At 38.2% G+C, this 18,460-nt stretch overlaps 2 protein-coding genes across 4 annotated transcripts; both read right to left on the reverse strand.

Moving 5' to 3' along the window:
- Positions 1-265: 265 nt before the first annotated feature.
- LOC112174509 (uncharacterized vacuolar membrane protein YML018C) lies at positions 266-4,506 on the reverse strand. 2 transcript variants are annotated; one of them, XM_024312292.2, is made up of 9 exons: positions 4,051-4,113; positions 3,268-3,327; positions 2,929-3,182; positions 2,291-2,505; positions 2,040-2,110; positions 1,454-1,555; positions 1,222-1,339; positions 1,000-1,135; positions 266-825 (listed from the first exon to the last, which is right to left on the reverse strand). In XM_024312292.2, exons 3-9 carry the CDS (start codon positions 3,175-3,177, stop codon positions 763-765), a joined length of 954 nt encoding a protein of 317 aa, XP_024168060.1. In that variant the 5' UTR covers positions 3,178-3,182; positions 3,268-3,327; positions 4,051-4,113; the 3' UTR covers positions 266-762. The 2 variants fall into 2 exon arrangements, with proteins under 2 accessions (XP_024168060.1, XP_024168059.1); XM_024312291.2 differs by having other exon boundaries at positions 2,929-3,327; positions 4,051-4,506.
- Positions 4,507-8,529: 4,023 nt separating this feature from the next.
- On the reverse strand, positions 8,530-14,339 carry LOC112168889 (synaptotagmin-4). 2 transcript variants are annotated; one of them, XM_040509653.1, is made up of 13 exons: positions 14,034-14,339; positions 13,834-13,938; positions 13,298-13,348; positions 13,078-13,198; positions 12,500-12,627; positions 11,744-11,845; positions 11,578-11,652; positions 10,909-10,988; positions 10,257-10,407; positions 9,948-10,178; positions 9,541-9,831; positions 9,316-9,429; positions 8,530-9,227 (listed from the first exon to the last, which is right to left on the reverse strand). In XM_040509653.1, the coding sequence occupies exons 1-13, from the start codon at positions 14,136-14,138 to the stop codon at positions 9,102-9,104; spliced, it is 1,680 nt and encodes a 559-aa protein (XP_040365587.1). In that variant the 5' UTR covers positions 14,139-14,339; the 3' UTR covers positions 8,530-9,101. The 2 variants fall into 2 exon arrangements, with proteins under 2 accessions (XP_040365587.1, XP_040365586.1); XM_040509652.1 differs by having other exon boundaries at positions 8,534-9,232.
- Positions 14,340-18,460: the final 4,121 nt, after the last annotated feature.

The raw sequence follows: 18,460 nt of genomic DNA on the forward strand, positions 1-18,460 counted from the left end.
ACAGTAAATAACAAACAAGTAATTCCCTGGTTCATTCTCAAAAAAAAAAAAAAAAGTAATTCCCTGGTTAGCATAAAATTATGGAAAAATTATTTGTATTTTTGCTTTTTTGTTTTTGAACATTCATTCACAGGAAAAAAAATGAAGCAATGACAATGGAGTTTGGTAATGTAAGTCTTTCTATCGTACATTGTTCACCTTATATAGTATTACAATGATAGGATTGAGTCAGCCGAAGACTGAAAACCAAATTGAACGACTGAAATTGCGTTCAGTGTTGAACAACATGGTAAAATTTTATTTCGGTGTTTCATTTTGCAAATACAACTGTACACAACTTCACCTAATTTTGTGTTTACAGTACTTTTGGGTTTAAAGATTTATTTGCAAAGGTTATGCTCCAATGCTGTCATCCTCCACAACTACACTAATGCCACAATGACGTGTGCTGATGATTTGCACTAATACAATGGGAGAAGCGATGACAAGTAACGTGTGGAATGACGTTACGATTTTACTTTTAACCCCCCACAAAGGTTCATTACAACACTCAAAGCTGATGATTATGATGAAGAAAGGAAAACCCTCACGCCCAGAGTTGATTTACACAAACAAGTATGATGTATGATACAATATTTAGGAACTTTTTCTTCTTCACAGAGTGAGAAAGCTTGAAATATCCCATCAGAATGGAAAAGAGGAAAATGGCCCCCATCAAAGAATTACGATTTCAAAACTGAGAAAGTAGTGTTTAACAAGATGCTATAACCCCAACTTCTTTGAGAACCAATCTGAAAGATTAGCTATTACAAATCCTGCAAATACCTGCAAAATACCACAAGGGAATCACAAACAGTTCACAGATGGAACATGACATGACTTTGACTACATATATTGTACACTAAATCGGATGCTAAATGAAATGCTTAACGAATGTACTAGAACTACATATATTAAACATTCCAATGATATATGCATATTTTTGATAATATGATATACCTGTACAGAGCCAAGAATGTAAACTGCCGAATAATGACGACCATGGATAAACATGTCAGCCACCATAGCTAGGGGGATGGTGAGCGACATGCCCAGAGTGGCCACCAGTGGAGTTGTCCACACAACACATAGTGCCCTGTAGAAAAGTGGAAGTTTAAACCAAGAAGCGCAGAAAGCCATTGCATGAAGTACAGACTGAAGAAAAGGATTGTTTAAGCCTACCAAAAGTAGTCAGAAAGTACACTTCCAACAAAGCCATTGGCAAGAACAAGTTCATCTAATTTAGCAGAGTGAGGAATCATGAACTTTGGTTCAATGCCCATTGCTGTCAATGGCAAAACTGGGAAAATACAAAAACAAAAGAGACCAATATGAATGGGGAACACAGGAAAACGTTAAAAGGATAAAGAACTCTCTTTGTGAACTACGGCAAGAAATTTAAAGCAATACTTACCCAGCCACCATAATGCTACGAGTGTAAACAATCCAATATACCCAAACAATTTTTGCACGTCAGCCTTCTCTCCTCCTTCACCACCAAATTTCTTAAGAAGGACTGCATTATTGAAATATAATGATATTAATGTTACTATCAAAAAGTAGTATAAAAAAAATAACAGGCACTACGAACATTTGACGCAACCAAAAAAAAAATATATATATATATATATAGACAGGCCCGATCAAGAGAGGACGTCCGCACTATCGCTAAAGTGCGGATGACGGCGCTACAGCCCCACTCAGGCCTCGACGGAGGCGCGAATCGGGTCGGAAGGAGGCCGGAAGCATCCCCGACAGCTTCTGGACAGCGATCGAGGTCGGAGGAGGTCGAGGTTGCAGGTTTCTGGGCAGCAACCTGACCTGCAACGCTGCAACCTTGTCGCCGGCGACTCCACCCGACTGCAGACTGGTCCGTCCGACCCCTGGCCTCCCTCCAACAACTGGCGCCGCACCGTCATGGCCTGAGTTGGGCTGCAGCGGCGTCGTCCTCTCTCGATCCGCTCCGTGTGTGTGCATACAGAGAGAGAGAGATCCCCAACCTGTAAATAGACCGTATGACATAGCTGAGGAAAGGCCGAAAAGATCTCCAACGAGAGAGTGTTTCCCATTGCTGAACAAGAAAATTCACCTTCAATTCCAAGAACATACATTACAAAGAACAAGTTGATATCGATATGAATAACAATGCAGAATATCAACAACAAAAAGCATGCAAAAACAGATGTTTTTATCTTTCATCAAGAAAGAAACAAAATGACAGTCAAGAATCAAAGATGAAGTAAACACTTACGAGGCACTCGATTGTGACTCATCTGTAGCCCATGTTTTTCCCATAGTTGTCATGGCTACACCCGCCATGCTGACAAAGACAGCCACCACTTTTGCTATATTTAAAGAATCTTGGCCCAAGAATGCACCAATAAAGAGTGTAAAGAGTCCTGAAGTTGAGGATAAGACTGTTGTACTTGCAACACTCGTACGCGCGAGAGCAGCATTTGCAAAATACTGCAACAATCAGGAAAAACCATAATTAAATTCTCTAGAGGTCTTCACCCAAATGTAACTACTTTTCATTGAATGCATATATGTCATGAGCATATAAATCTGCAGATATGATTTGATGTCTTTAAGGCAAGGAGGACATGAAACATGTCTGTGACACAACTTAAGTCCATACATCTGCCATTTAATTTCAAGTAACAGAGATCACTTCAAAACTTAGCTATTCATATTTCAAGCAATAAAGTTCAAGGTTCTGATCAAACTATATGCTCTATAATGTTGAATTTTCACATAAGAACCCTGTAGAACAGCTAATTAACATGACGTAACAAGGTTTTCTTACAGCCATATGACAAGATGCATAGTACAATGTGTTTATCAATGGAGATATATTCTTGGAGACAATAACTTTAGGACGTCCCTTACCTCTGTAAAAAACCAAAGAGGGGCAAGGTAAAATCCATAAGTAGCAATTTCCCTTGGTGTGAGCTCTCTGTCATGTTTCAGCACATTTAAATTGTCTTTGAGTTTAGAAACCAAAGGCCTTTCTTCTGCACAAGGTGAAAGGTCTGCATCACTGTCTTTTCTGGACAAGGTATGAATTTCCAATTCAAAATCTTTCTGCACTCCATTGTGTTTTAGTGGTGAACTAAATCCAGCAGAATACTCATTCATGCTTTCTGCATTTTTGCCACTTTTAGAAGAGCGACGTTTAAGTAAATTACACAACCAGTCCTTAAGGAAAGCTATTGGGAGGTACACTACCATAAGAGAAGCTCCAAGATATGTTACTGCAAATGGCTGCTTATACTTTTCATAGATATCCTGTAGAGATGATCAAAGTTAGCTAAAGCCTCAAGAGATACAAACTTCAGGTGCACAGAATATTGTATATATAGGTATCATAAAATTGAATCAAAGAATATCAATGAAAGAATCCCTACAATCATGTCAGGCGTCCCCACATTCCATACTAATGAGATCCCAATAAATTGCCAATTGAAGTCTTATTTGGGGTGGATACATGTAAAACTATTTCACTTGAAACAATTGAACACAATCTTCCGATAGAAAAGGGTACAAATGTATACTAAACTATCTAATTTGGTCACTAACTAAACTCCAAGCTGGCTTTGACAAGAAAATCAAGGTTGATTTACCCACTAACCAAATTTTTGGATACTTCTTCGTTTTGCTACCCCTGCATCTCACGAAAATTCAGGCCTACTTGGTGCCATCAATCAGAGGATAATGAAGAAAAGATGAATCGTTATTTACCTACAATGTTTGATACCCAGTTCAGGCCTCAGTTTCACAGATAAGTTAAAACTAAAATCCAGCTTTAATCATATAATTAGTGGAACAGGTCAAAGACAAAATCTTCAACCACAAAAACAGATGACTGAATTCATATAAAGCTCCAAGCTTTCCCCAACCCATAAACCTAAGGAACTGATAAACCATAAGCATTTCATACAAATCATATTGCACCCAAGAAGCTAGAGAAACATTGGAGTACAGAGACAGAGAAAGAAAGAAATGACTAACTTGTGTGACTTCTGCAGAGGTAACCCAAATGATAACCACAGCACCAATTAGAAGCAACCCAGCTCTGTATCTCCAACCCATAACAAAACCCAGATAGAGGAATCAGAAAAACTTGAAGGATCTGATCAGTAGTCTTGGATCTTTGAATTTTGGGTTTGATCACCGACCTATAATGAGCTTAGAGAGATCTTGGGTGACAGGTGTGTTCTGAAATCCAAAAGTGGCGTGTATTTAGGTGAAGGGTAGAAGAGACAGAGAGGCCGGTTGGGGCGGGGCGGCTGTGGTGTCAAACAACAAACAAAGAATCGAGTTGGTATTGAAAATTTTTTTAATGCCGGAGATTGGGAAGAAAGAGAGAGAGGGAAGTGAAAGTTAAAGAACTTAACAAATATAGAAAGGAACCGGAAAACGTTTTTGGTTGCTGTTAGTTAATGCCCCCTTCACTGTAACACGTCTTTCTTGGATTCAATTTCTTCAGTTATTGTAGTTATTTTCAGACCATTGTCAAATTCTTGAGGCTTTAAATTTTGGGTTTTAATATGTCTCTGCAAGGAAACTGCGATTACACGTTTGTGATTAAGAATATTCAGAGAAGTAAATCTTTCGTAAAAAAAGAAGTAGAAGTAAAATAACTACTGACTTCGCTTACAAATCAATTTAAAATAGAAATGCAAACTAAAACCGTAAATCCTTAAGTTATAGCTCATATTCTTCTCTTTTTGTCTTTGCTCCTACCACACTTGTCCGAAACACAACCTTTCGTCTGATCATACAACCTTCATTTTGAGGCAAGATCAAACTTTTTTAAGATTCATAATTGCATTCTTATAGTTTTTTTCTTTATAGACAGTCACTTTATATTTGATCGAACTGGGATGGTGGCAAAAGCAAATAAGCGGAAGAAAATGATCCAGTTAGAGACCTCCAACAAATGATCTATAAAGACTACAACATCTACCACAAAATTTATCTCTTGTAAGGTATGTTTGAGAGTTAATACTACATAATGGAATTTGTATTATTTTCTTTCCCTTCTCTTTCTTTCATTTTCTTGTCTAATCAAACATGAAATGCTTATTACATTACCACTTCAATTTGTTGGGACAGTGCAAAAGCAAATAAGCGGGAGAAATGCTCCACTTAGAGACCTCCAACGAATGAGCTTTAAAGACTACAATATCTACCACAAAATTTATATCTTATAAGATATGTTTGAGAGTTAATACTAAATAATAAAAATTATATTATTTTCTTTACCTTCTCTTTCTTTCATTTTCTTGTCTAATCAAACATGAAAGGCTTTTCACGTTACCACTTCAATGCGACATCACTCACTTTAATTGGACTTCTGATTCATCTATTTATTTCTCTCTTTTTGTTACAAATCTCTTTCTTTCTTCGACATGCATAAAGAAATGAAACCATAGAATTTTCATTAAACAATACTTGTAGTTGTGATATACATAAAACGCATGTATATAAGAAAAATTATTCTAGGTACATACACCGGCGGATCTACATAGGGCAGCTTAGGCACTTGCCTAAACTGGATTTTTAAGTCTATACAAGTTTGATATAAGCAAAATATGTGAAATTGACAGAAATAGGGCAAAATCAAGTGAATTGTTGAAGAAAATTGCAGAAATAAGGCAAAATCAGGGCAAACTTTTCACAATTGCTTCTAAAATCTTCACAATTGCCTCCAAAATCTATAGCTTCCCTATATTTTCCTCCCTTCCCCTTTTCCTTTAACCTGCCATTGTCTTGCCTTACCTGACAAAAATTTCTGAATCCGCCACTGCGGTACATAAAAGACAATGAGCGTGCGAAGAGAGAGGGCATCTACACAAAAGTACAAAGAATTCCAAATGATGTTGCATGTTGGAGTGTGTAATATATACACATTCTTAAATAGATCATATGTTCACAAATTATGACTAATTTTAGTCTTTTAATGCTAAAATAAGCACATAATTAGGCCACCATCTATGATGAGGATAAAGAATCCCCTTCTTTAGATATGCTTGCATTTTAATACATCAAATTATAATTATATACCCTTCTTTTTAGGGTCGACCCGCTATAGCATTTGCTTAAACATAAATTATGCATTGCACTTTGAGTCCCTTCCAATCCTTTATTTACACTCTCCGAGTCAACCGACTAGCTAATTTTTTAAAGAATTGAATTCTCATTAAATCACTTTGTTTAATCTCTTGGCAGAATGAGGATTATAAGGTATAATTCATAAGTAATTGCATCTAATTTCTACCCTGTCTCTCACACTAATGTAGAATTACCATATATGAGACCTGGGTTAATACATGACTTGACTTCTACAGTATAAAAGATTAAACCTTTGCTCCAAGCCTCCAATCTAATCAAAATTTCAAGGTGAAGAGCCCCATAGCACCTCTGAAACAACAGTGGCAGACTCTGCTTCAGAAACAGAGGCTTCTCTAACTCTCTTCAGTATTTCCAACTTCACTGCTCTCTTCTCAGTCTTCTCCAACCCTTCCCCAACTTCTACTTGCACTGCAAAAGCAGCAACACACCCCAAAAATGGAAACTTCCCAACACCTTCATCCTCTTTGGACTCACCCATCACCTCCAACCTCTGCAAATCCATCAGCTTCTTCACCAAGTCCTCTCCAAGCATGGCCTCAATCACTTCCTCTCTCGCCAAGATTCCGATTTCGAAAACGCAGTTCATCGCTACCGCTTTCATCTTCAACTCCTCGGAGCTCAAAAGTCGTATAATTCTTGGTATTTCTTCATTGATGTCATCCACCAAAGGGGTTCGGATAATCCTGACCAGCGAAGTAAGGACTTGAATCGAACGACACGAACCCATTGAAATCAAAGCTCCAATAATCGGACCCATTAACACCAACCCCACAAAAACGTCCTTATTGAACTGAACCAGAGCTAGAGCAACAACAGCAGCTTGGTCTTTAACCCAATTCGAAAGCAGTGACTCACAGATTATAAATTCAACGATGGAAAATACCTTGGCTTTCAAAATCAACTCCTGGTACTCCTTATCAAAACCTCTGGACAATCTGGTCTCTAAACCCACCAAAGCCTCTACCTTTTCGCCGTCTTCCTCCGACTCATTCATCGTTTCCACGAAGCTCTCTACGTGTTTTCGATCAACATATGCTTGGATTTCAGCTTCAATAGCGTACCCGACTTGGGAGATGTTGTAGTTGGTGATTTGGCGGCGGAGGAGAGACCGGAGGCCGTAGCTTTGCAACTTTTCGAGATTTTCGAGGAGGATTTTAAGGTTGTTGAGTAACTGAGCGAGGTTGAAGAGACTAGGGTCGGTGGAGATGATCGGGTCGGCTTGTGTTGCGAGCTCTAGAAGAGCTTCAATGGCGGCGTTTGTGTCGTGGTTGTTGTAGATTGTGGCAATGGGGTTGTTTTGGAGGGCTTTGGAGGCTTTTCTTAGAGCTTCTAGAAGCGGCAGAGGGTGGTGGTTTTGGTGGTGGTCTTGAGCTTCTTCTGCCATGGTTGCTTTCGTGGTGGAGTAGAGTGATGTGCGTAGGTTTGAGGCAGACGGTGGCAACTACCTGTCAAAAGGGAGGGCTTAGCTGACCAACCGTTCAAACTGTGTAGTGGAAATTTCATGAATTTAGGGTAGAGTTTTTCATTTTTGTTCTTTTCCAGAGTGGAGTAATAATACCACCGAAAATTTTGGTCTGCTTTCTTTTTCAGTTTTTCCTTTCATTAACGTGCAAGTTTATATGCAGCTGTGACTCTAGATGTTAATGGCATGTCTTATATTCAAAAGTTTCAAGTTCGATTTTTTTGTGAAAGGAAAAATAAAATTTATGTGTACAAAGGTTTCAAATTTGCATTTTTCGTAGAAGGAAAAATATAAAGACTAGACTAGCTCATCTCTCATTTTGAAGGAAAAAAAAAAAAGTACAAGAGAAAAGATAACTAGACTAAGTTGTAGAGAAGATAATTACGCATGCAATAAGGCTTGACGTGGACTTGAGATATGTGAGGAGTTTGAATTCCTGACTTCTTCTTTTTTTGTAAAGCTTGGATAGGTGAGGAAGAGATCCTTCCTATCCTCTTAAATTAAGAAAAGGAAAATAGAGTACAAAGGAGGGGGACCAAAACCAAAACCTCCTAAATAAATCAGAAAAATGAAACATGAAACTAATGAAAACGAAAGTTCGGAAGACCCAAGTGGTCTCTGTTACAATGTGCAAGTATAAACGAAAGTTCGGAATTCCTGACTTATTATGATCTAAACATATTTTTCAATTGATATATAGTTTCACGGTAAAGAATGAAAGATTTTGAAACAAACTGAGTGCTTAACACAATCATCAAATCCTAGCAAGGATGCCAAATTTCAGACAAACTGAGTGCTTAATCCAACTAAGAACTTTTTAAAACATAAAACTAGACAGAACACGAGTATTGCTACTGAGGTATTAGTTCTTTTTATGCAAATGGATGCCTGTGACATATGATCAGCAAGATCGTAAATTAAGCATCCTACAAATAGTTTTACTGGAAAAAGTTTCATTTTAAGAAGAATGCAGAGAATTCAATAGATCGAAAAAAGAAAAGTGGAAAAGAACAAACCAGACCACAAAAGAAAATGAATGCAAATTATAATTGTCTGGAAACTCGGGATCCTAAATGAATTCGAACACCATTCTGATCGCCTCTTTCATGATTTTTTCTATGTATAGGTAGAACCACGTACTGTGAGCGGTCTATCAAACCCATTTCTATCCATATCGAAAAAAATCTCATCCGATATGAAATTCCGTTAATCTCTTCCGTATGTACAACAGAAAAAATAGAGCTCAAACATGTGAAGATTTCTGAAGTGTAAAATAATCTGAACTACATCTGACTCGAGTAAGATTTCTTTTAGCTTTGGGAGATGAGTAAAATCTATTATGTGCAAGGAATGAATGAATTTCCTTAACCTGTCAAGCAAAGAAATCGGACCTTCAACTCTAGCAAAACTGCAAAAACAATGTAGGCTACATCGTCTTTGATCAGATCAAGAATCACGGACTTTATGCTGCGCAACCCATTTGAGAGTCAAAGTAATCCTTCCAGATTTGGCAATGTCTATGGGATAGCATTCCTGATATTCTCCTTCCATTAAGACCCTGGTGAGTGTCATGATCACTCTCCCTATTCTATCCTAAAATAATGAAAAGCTATTTCAAATTTTTTGATACTATAACAATGATAGAAATAAGATGATACCAAATTTGAAGACAATACCTTCCCAAAAGTGTCATGGTCCCAAACTTCGACAATTAACATTTCATGTAATGCATCCTCCACCATGAAGTCAAATGTCTGATTCCAAACTGGATTCAAGTTGTTCGTTATGACCTAAGAAACCAGAAGAGTATGAATTAATAAGGTATAGGAATGCATGGCTGGCTAATTCATAGATGGGAAATAATTTAGAAAGAGTGATCAATTTGGAAACTTATATCTCACCCTGGTCTTTTGCTTTGCTTCAGATTTCTTCAAAACAAGGACAACATACGGATCAGCCTTCCCCATAAAATCTACTATTGGTAGGTCTTCTGCAGATATAACTGTTACAGATAGTACTCCTCTTATAAACATTTCCTTCTTCTTCTTGGTAGATATTTTTCTTAACTCTGCTTTTGTTAAATTTTCAATCTTCAAAGCCTTTTCCAAAGAGGTCAAGGAGAAGTCATGGTCGAACGGGTTTACAATGTTCCCATCTGTACCATAAGGGCAGTATAACAGCTCCAAGTGCACCTATTGTCAAAACTAAAGTGGATTATACCCATTTTTCTCATATGTATCTCATATATGTAAGGTCTGTGACATATTGAATAAGTTGAAAATAAAGAAAATTCAGATGCCATTTTCACCTGACCCCGGTACTTGGTATCTCTCTGGATCTCCAAATCCTTCAAAAGTTTTAACCACACATCCTTCACTTTACCAGGCTCAAGCGAACTCAGTGGAATTTGACAACAGCCAATGAATTCTGCAGCCTGAAGTCCTTCATCATCGAAAATTCTTACCGTCAAGCGTTGAGTTGATTGATCTTCAACTATGAACTCATAGTGCTCATTCCATATTGGGTTTAAATCGTTGTCCTGAGGGATATGATAATAAAATCAATACAGTTGAGGAAAAATTATATGTACACAAAGTAAAACATGAGTTTGACTTACAATAACTTTGCTGGTTTTTGTTCTGTCAGGAAGTGGACGTATGAATATCACAGCAAAAGGATCTGATTTTCCTACTATGTCCTTATTCGTTAACTCCTTGGCTTCTACAAGCTTCACTTCTAATGTTCCAACGGGCTTCAACTCCAAGTCACTGTAACACAACAAGATCTTAGATGAGGAAAATACTGGTAGATTGAGTCAGAAAAATTTCTCTGAATTAGACCATATAATGGTCAACATCTGCAACTCAAAATATCAAATCTATGCATACATAGTTCGTATGTGTTAACATGGTTCCACATTGGCTATATATCTTTCGGATTGATGGTGTACCTTGGAATTATCCATATGCATGGTGAATGGAAAATACAATCTGATTACTTTGCATTACTGAAGTATAAAACCAGTTTATGAATAGAAAACCATTAGTGGTTGACCCCATAAAACTCTGTAAACACCCACATGAAACCATAAAACTTCATTAGAATAAACATGCAAATCCATTTAGTATTGTCATGAAACTTCTCCATATATGTTTTTCCTAAGCTTTGTATTGAATACTTTCAGAGACCAGGAGTGAGATAGAGGTACGGACAGTTTGGAAGTATAAATGTATAATAAGGTTCTACAGTTTATTCTGAATTTAACATACCTGTAATCGCCAGGTACAATGGGAATAATGTTACGAACTGGCCAAGTAATACAATCTTCAATAGCATCTCGTATTGTTTCCTGAAGAATATAATAATTTAACTATAGTGCACTGATACTAAATTACTGTGTGGAAAAAATAATTGCAGTAATGTTACGTAAGATGTTTTGTAATTTTGATGAATTTCTGCAGATATGATTTAGTTACAGGGATTTGTCCCTCCATTTTTAATTTCCTTTCAATAAGAATACCAAAAGAACAATGCTTTATCTAACAATAGTCCAGGGATGACACAAGGGACATCATGATGCCAGGGTTGAGTAAGAACAGGAGCAAGCCCAGCCCCAAAACCCTGTTTTATGCAATATGACACAATTGAGGTCTGTTTTATTGAAATTAGCAAAATGTCACCTCGCTTTCAAGACTAGTAGTTTCTGTAAACAAAAAATTCAAGAATGGTGATCAAAGAATTCAAGTGCTATTGTTAGTGAAGGGTTCAAAGGCCATATGCATCCTCTCATAAAAACTACTATTATCGAAAGGGGAAGAAAACTTTCGCTACTATGAATAAAAAAAAAATTTGGTAAGGGTGACGGAGTCAACAGAGCCATAAGCAGTCTTCCACATACGCAAGCAATAGAAATCAGAGATGGCAAAGTTAGTGCAAACCTCAAGAGCCTCGGAAACTCCTGGAATTGCTGATATTTCACTACCTGAGACTTTAAACACAAAATCCAGCTTTTTCTGCAGGCAGACACAAAATATATGATATCAAAATCAAATATAGTAGATGTATATCTGGTTATGAACACAGTAACAATAATTGTGTGCACACCTTTTCTCTTAGGGAATATGCAACAGCTCCAAAACAAGGAAACTGGTCAATTAGTGGTTTGAAGATTAACCTGAAAACCCCAGTGAATCCAATATCTTTCACCTAGACGAACAATGGAAATGAAAAAGATGATAAGGTGTACTAAAACTTTCATAAACATTATGAAAGCCTCTATTTTCATGAAAGAAAACATACTATGGATGAATGGAAGAATACATGCATAGACATATACACAACAAGAAGATGCTGAAATGGGAAAGATCAATGCAGAAGTACATGTAGGTCCAAAAATGTGTAAGCAGGGGGTGACTGGAGTATAACAAGTAATTCCCTGTTTCCAGAAAGTCAGGCATGTTTTGTTCCTTGTACACTTGTTTAAACTTTAAATGAAAAGTATGAACATATGATCTTCATCAAAAGTTTGACAACATAACATGTTTCGGATATATGGTCACTCCTCACAGGTTAACATGACTTGGAACAGACAGTTTGGTAAAAACAGTCTGATTCTAATATCAAACTCCCCAGAAACTCTCATTCAAATTTGCTTCCAAAATCTATCAAGTAGCAGAAAAAAACTCATTGCAGAAACAAGACATTTAAATAACACAAGTGCCTGTTAATAGAATATTTCCCAGAAAACAAATTTGGAATGTCATGCATTTTCTTAAAATACCTTTTCTCTTTGTGACTACATCTAAATATGAACTTACATAAATTATTCTTAACCGTAAACAAGCATTAAATCGAACATACCTGTACAGGTAGTGCAAGACCAACACGGGTATTGATATCAATTACAATATCTGGATCACCATCCCACTGTATCTCAAACTCCATAGTGACTCCCCCAGCTCCACATTCACTTTCAACAAGGGAAATTCCTATAAGGATATCAACAACTTGTATAAGTCGACTAACAGGATCAGCTTGTTTCCTTAATGGATGTATTCCGAAAGGGTCAACTCGATCTGTATATCTATCTATGGCTAGATATCATAATCATATTTTATACTCGCTTCCACCCAACTCTCTACACTGAATACTTGCGAAATTAGGAAGCTTCAACAGGATTTAGGGAATATCAAAAGTTCTTATGTACATGGGTGATTGTATCCATGTTTGATTCCATGTCGATAAGAAGGGAAAAAAGAAGAAGTTATAAACTGTTTTAAGTCACCATATAGCCTATGGTATAAATGGAGTTGATGTAAGGAAAGACACTTAAAATTTCATAATCGGGTTTGCTAAAGCTAACAAATGAGTCTGACCAAGTATGTCCATAGGAAATGTGACGGAACGGAAAAAGGGAGTGATTAGATTTTGAGGCCAACCTGTAAATTGTGGAGCCACAGTGCCCAGGGTTAATGTGGAGAATTTGAGTGAATCCAAGACAGCCGGGGTATATTGTTTGAGTATTGGTTCCACATTGCTCCTTATCAGCTCCGATGCTGCCTACACCATCACAAATGCTCTTAAACAACAATTAAGCACAGAGGAAGACATCGAAAAAGAGGAAAAGCCATCGAAAAAAAAGTGAAAGCCATGCATTACTTCATTAACGTATGGCCAGATCTTGTCAAGATGTTGGTTGAGCCAGGTCAACTGGAATTTAAAAAGAGATTCATGTTAGATAAAATATGCATACATATATAAAAAGTGTCCATGCAATAAAATGTTGAGCACTGATCCCATATTGGATGGGAAAATGTCTAACAAAGCTCTATGCACTCACTGGGTTTTTCCACCTTCATTTGTTCATGTGTATGACCACCTAAAGGTGGGTTCTTAGAAAGTCAGTCCCACACAGTTAATGAACTAGGGCTAGAATACTCATTGTTTCCATATGAATAATCTATATGCAAGAGCTCATTTGCTCTTCTAACTTCTAAGATATCTTTTTTTTTGTTTTTTTGGCGTTGTAATCTCCCCGACAACTAGAGTTTTTGAAGCTGCACTGGATGGCACAAAAAGGCACCATCCGATGAATACCCAGTGACTTGATATTAGCTCTAAGAATAGTGTAACATGTGTTACATTTTCAATGTAAAACATGAAGTGCATGTGAGAAAAATGTGAAATGAACTCAACTTCTGTTGCTGCGTGAAAATAACCCAAGATGGATAATACTGAGGTGCAAGAAGCTTTCTGGAATCTTGCACTGTCATCCTTGCAAGCGCTGCAATAGTCTTGGCCTTTGAAAACAAACCACATGAACATAAAAAGGGAAACCATCAAAACCAATCAATTCAGAACACTCGTATATGATGTAACGAGATTTGATTAGTACCAATTCAGAGCGACGTTTGGATCGCCTACTCTCGCTCCGAGCAAAAGCCATGATCAACCCAATTCCGATGGCAATGCCGACGAGCAGTCCAAAGAAGAACCCCATTTTTGTGTTGTGTGATTGTTATTGGGGAATTGTGGGTGTGTTTCAGAGATTATGACAAGGGGGGCACTTGGGATTCAAAGTCATTTGGTCGAACATGATTGGTGGATTGACGGAAGTTTGATTATGGTGGGAAACTGTACGGTTGGGTTTGTGTCATGAAATAGAAGATTGCGGGCATTAATGGAGTGATTAGTTTGATCTGAAAACAAGGAAACTTGCTAATTGATCTGTTTTATTTCCTCTTTGCATATAATTCTAACACGGCAAAAATTCTCATCGAGTAGTGGATTTTTTTTTTGGATCAAATTGAGACATACCAATAGTATGCTCCATTCATAGATTAAGAAATAGTATAAAGACTACTCCAATAAAAAAATTATACTTTGAGTAGTCTATGCCACATACAAACACATCGCATTGCAGGCAATCTATTTTACCTAGCTAGTCTCACATGCCAAGCACGCAATTGTGGTACGCTAAAACTAATTAAGTACTTCCACAAGACTCATAGAGGTATCTCTACCAGTATAGACAATAGTAACTAGGATCAACCTATCAAACAACTATTGGCTCCTCACCCTTTGATGGGTTGGAACCATGAACTGCCTCCACCATGGTGAATTCTGGTAGTCCATTCACCAATTTCTCCTCCTTCCTAGAAGTCTTGAGCTTCTTTGCCGGTGACTTGTTCATAGGTGAAGCATGCACAACCTTAAGTTCCTTTGCCTTATTCTTTGCCCCCTTTGGCCTTCCCAGCCTCTTCTTGTATACTTCCTTCATAGCTTTCAATTCACAAAACACAATCCCATTGTCATAGCATCCAAGTCTATCCTGCCCACTGCTAGACTCAATTGCAACCGCAACTTCTTTGGAGAGATGTCGTCTTCATCCACACGTTTCCTACGCATACCACAACTAGGAGCTGCCTCTATCAACTCCTTCTCAATAGAACTACCAATCCCAATCAGCTCCTGCCCTGAACCTCCCAGAGATATTTCATTACCATTCTCCACTTGCTCGTTCAAAGGTGCAGTGTGCACCCCAGAACTTCCTTCACCACGTACCGCTGGTGGCAAGCTTACGCCTGATTTCCTTCTTCCCCTTTGGTTTAGCTGCTAGCAAGAATCTCTCCAGCCCGATCTGTGGACTCGGCTGTGCTCCAAACACCATCGACCGTCCAATATGAGGAGACAACTCCACATGGTTCAACACCCTTTCAAGATTTCGCCGGATTGTTCAATCCTGGCCTCTGCCGGCAGCGGCGTCCCAACACATGGTAAGCCCACATGAGTAATCAAACCACACTCCTGATATCTGCCATAGAGATTTTCAAAGAAAAGGTCCAAATCCACATCAACCCCATCATCCACTGTGAAGCTCCATCGGAAAATCACAGGTTGTAGAAGATCCATCTCATCTCGGATTCGAATCCTTTTCCTTCTCCAAACTCTGTTGTGTCTTTCTGCACATACCGCCCCAAGGTGCTGCCAATTCTTCTCAAGCAACGATCAGTATGGAAATCTGGTGGCAGACCACGCACCTTGATCCAGAAAGCTAAGGTAGAGAGCGGAACATTCTTGATCGCTCCCACCTCATCATACAGTGCTAGGACAACTGGAGCTCTATCAAAACCCCAAGGACCACCTCGAAGGATCCGGTTATGATCTGTTGGATCAATCAAGGTGAACAGAAAGCGATCTCCATCTTCCTAAGCAGTGTATCTTCCATTCAACCTCCATGCATGCCGGAACATACACCCATGAACGATCTTTTGTTGAAAGCCCTAGCCGTCAACAACTTCCCCACCAGATACGTCTGAGAACGACGCAAACCTTCTCCACGAGCAGGATGAAGATCCACCGACCTGCGAACATCTGCCAGTCTAAGAAAAGCAGCCAGTCGAACAGCCATCTCATCCACCTCCTCCATACCGTCAAACTTAGATATTTTTGAAGCTAGGGTATTTCTTCCCTCTCTCTTGCGCCAGCGGCTAGGTTTTTTTACATCGTAGGATAAAACCATAATAATTATCGGGTAGTGGATCTTAATGAAGAAAAATTTTGGAATCGTCAATATTCAATTTCCTTTTTTTTTTCTAATCCCGTGCAGCTGGCCTCAAATTGTAATTGATGAAATTGCAGTATACGGGGGATATAATGCCTAAACCCCATATTACGTTCAATCTTAAGAGAACATCCTGAATAATAACATGAGCTTCAACTATAGCTATGTATTAAAACATACACCAACTAGCAAAGAGTGAAACACCAACAACTCTATTTGCTTTACAATAATGGTAACATATCGGAAAGCTAATGCAATGTCGTAAAACAGTTAATCCACCTTTCCCAATATGCTGTTGATTAGAAATAGATCCAATGACACTTAATTTCATCATGTCACTAGGAGGTTGCATCCACTTAATGAATTAAGGAGCGTCATCTCACCAAGGCAAACAAGGTACATGAGGTGCATAGATCAGTACAAGGCCACAGACCCAACCAAATACTGGTTAACAATAAGTCCTTGACCAAAAGCACCAAAATTGATCAAAAATCTCCCACTTACCCCAACAATAGATTTTTATTCCCAATAACCAAATTTAAAAGGAAATGACAAGTTTACCCTTAACCTAATTAAGAAACTACATCATATGCCACACACACTCTCTCTCTCTTTTCCCTAGGATTCCGAACCCGACGACGGAGGCTTCGGTGAGTAATCTATCTCTGGTGGCACTGCAGCCTGTAGTTATCGAGTCCGGCACAGCGAGGAATCAGAGAGAGATCCACCACTCACTAGATCCTTCATGGAAGGAAGATAGCGTCAATTGCATGAGATGAAAAAGCTCCGGTTGCGGCGTTGCTTCTGAGTCGGAGAGGAACGGGATAAATGTTGGAGTTCGAGTTCGAGTCTGAGTCCGAGTCAAGTCCGGAGTTCCAGCAGAAGTTCGGTGCGCTTCTCTCTCTCTCTGTGAGTTCGACACTAGCTGTTCCTTTGTCAACGACTCCGTTCTTGCCCCAAAACAACAACTTTCCGGTCCCTTCTCTGTTTTTGCCCCAAAACCGCAACCGACAAAGCCATTCTGGGAGGAAAAAAAAAAAGGAGCAAGCGGCGAAGACAGGCGAGGAGGTGGGTGCCCAAATCCTTTTTTTTTTTTAAGTAATGGGACAGAAGGAAAGAAAAAAAAAATTTGAATGTCTATTGGGGGGCAATAGACGTTTTTAAATTGATATAATCTCTTCATTTTTTTCTTTAATTAAAGTTTTATTTGTCTAATTTTATGAATATTAGTTCTCATTCCGGCTACCGAAAGTTCTATTGGGGGGCAATAGACGTCTATTAGGGGTAGTAGACGTCTATTGGGGGTAATAGATATTTTCAGAAAATTCTGGTTGGCGGCGGTCGATGATCGGATTCTGACGAAAGTTGGCCAGATTCCTGTCACTGGTGACCGGCTCCGGCGAAGTCTACTGTGGTTTCTCTCTCTTTCATTTTCTCCCTCCCTCTCTTTCTCTCTCTAAGTAACAAAGGGGTGAGAGTAAAATGATATTAAAAAAAATAAAGAACGAAAAAAAACCTTAATGGGGTATTAGGGAATACCTCCTTAGAGTGTTTTGGCTAGACCTGTAAATGGATCGGATTTGGATCGGATCGACCTAAATCCAAATCCGTTTATTTAAAAAAAAAAATTGATCCAAACCCACTCCGTTAACCCGGCGGATCATTAGTAACTCGATCCAAATCCGTATCCGCCGGATTAACGGATACCCGATCCTCTAATCTGACCCGTTTATAATTTCAAATATTTTAAAAATTTAGATAGTAATATTAAATTTATATCATTATACTTCATAAGATATTAATAAAATATTAAAACAACACGAAAACTATCACCAAAAGTAAAATTATGTTATCAAAATTCTTAATGCTTCTTGGAATCTTGGGTGGTGGACTGTCCCTTAGATTTCTGCAAAAAAATTGTATTAAAAATTCTTCATATTTTATATTTTTTAAAAATAATAATATATTAATAAAAAATGATATTTTATTATTATAAAAACGGGCCGGATCATTAACCGATCGGATCGACCTCGTATTTGATCCGTTAAATAAACGGGTTAATGGATTCGGATCATTAACGGATCAACGGATCAAAGTTTTCGATCTAAACCCGTCCAATAGCCACGGATCTGGAGCGGGTCCGGATCAAAATCCGGTCCATTTACAGGTCTAGTTTTGGGTAAGAGAGAATTAAAAAAAACTTGATGGGGTAAGTGGGAAAAAAATCCCTAAAAATGAGGTAAACAGACAAAAACCCT

The sequence above is a fragment of the Rosa chinensis genome, chromosome 6 (assembly GCF_002994745.2).
Source record: "Rosa chinensis cultivar Old Blush chromosome 6, RchiOBHm-V2, whole genome shotgun sequence".
Lineage (NCBI taxonomy): Eukaryota > Viridiplantae > Streptophyta > Magnoliopsida > Rosales > Rosaceae > Rosa > Rosa chinensis.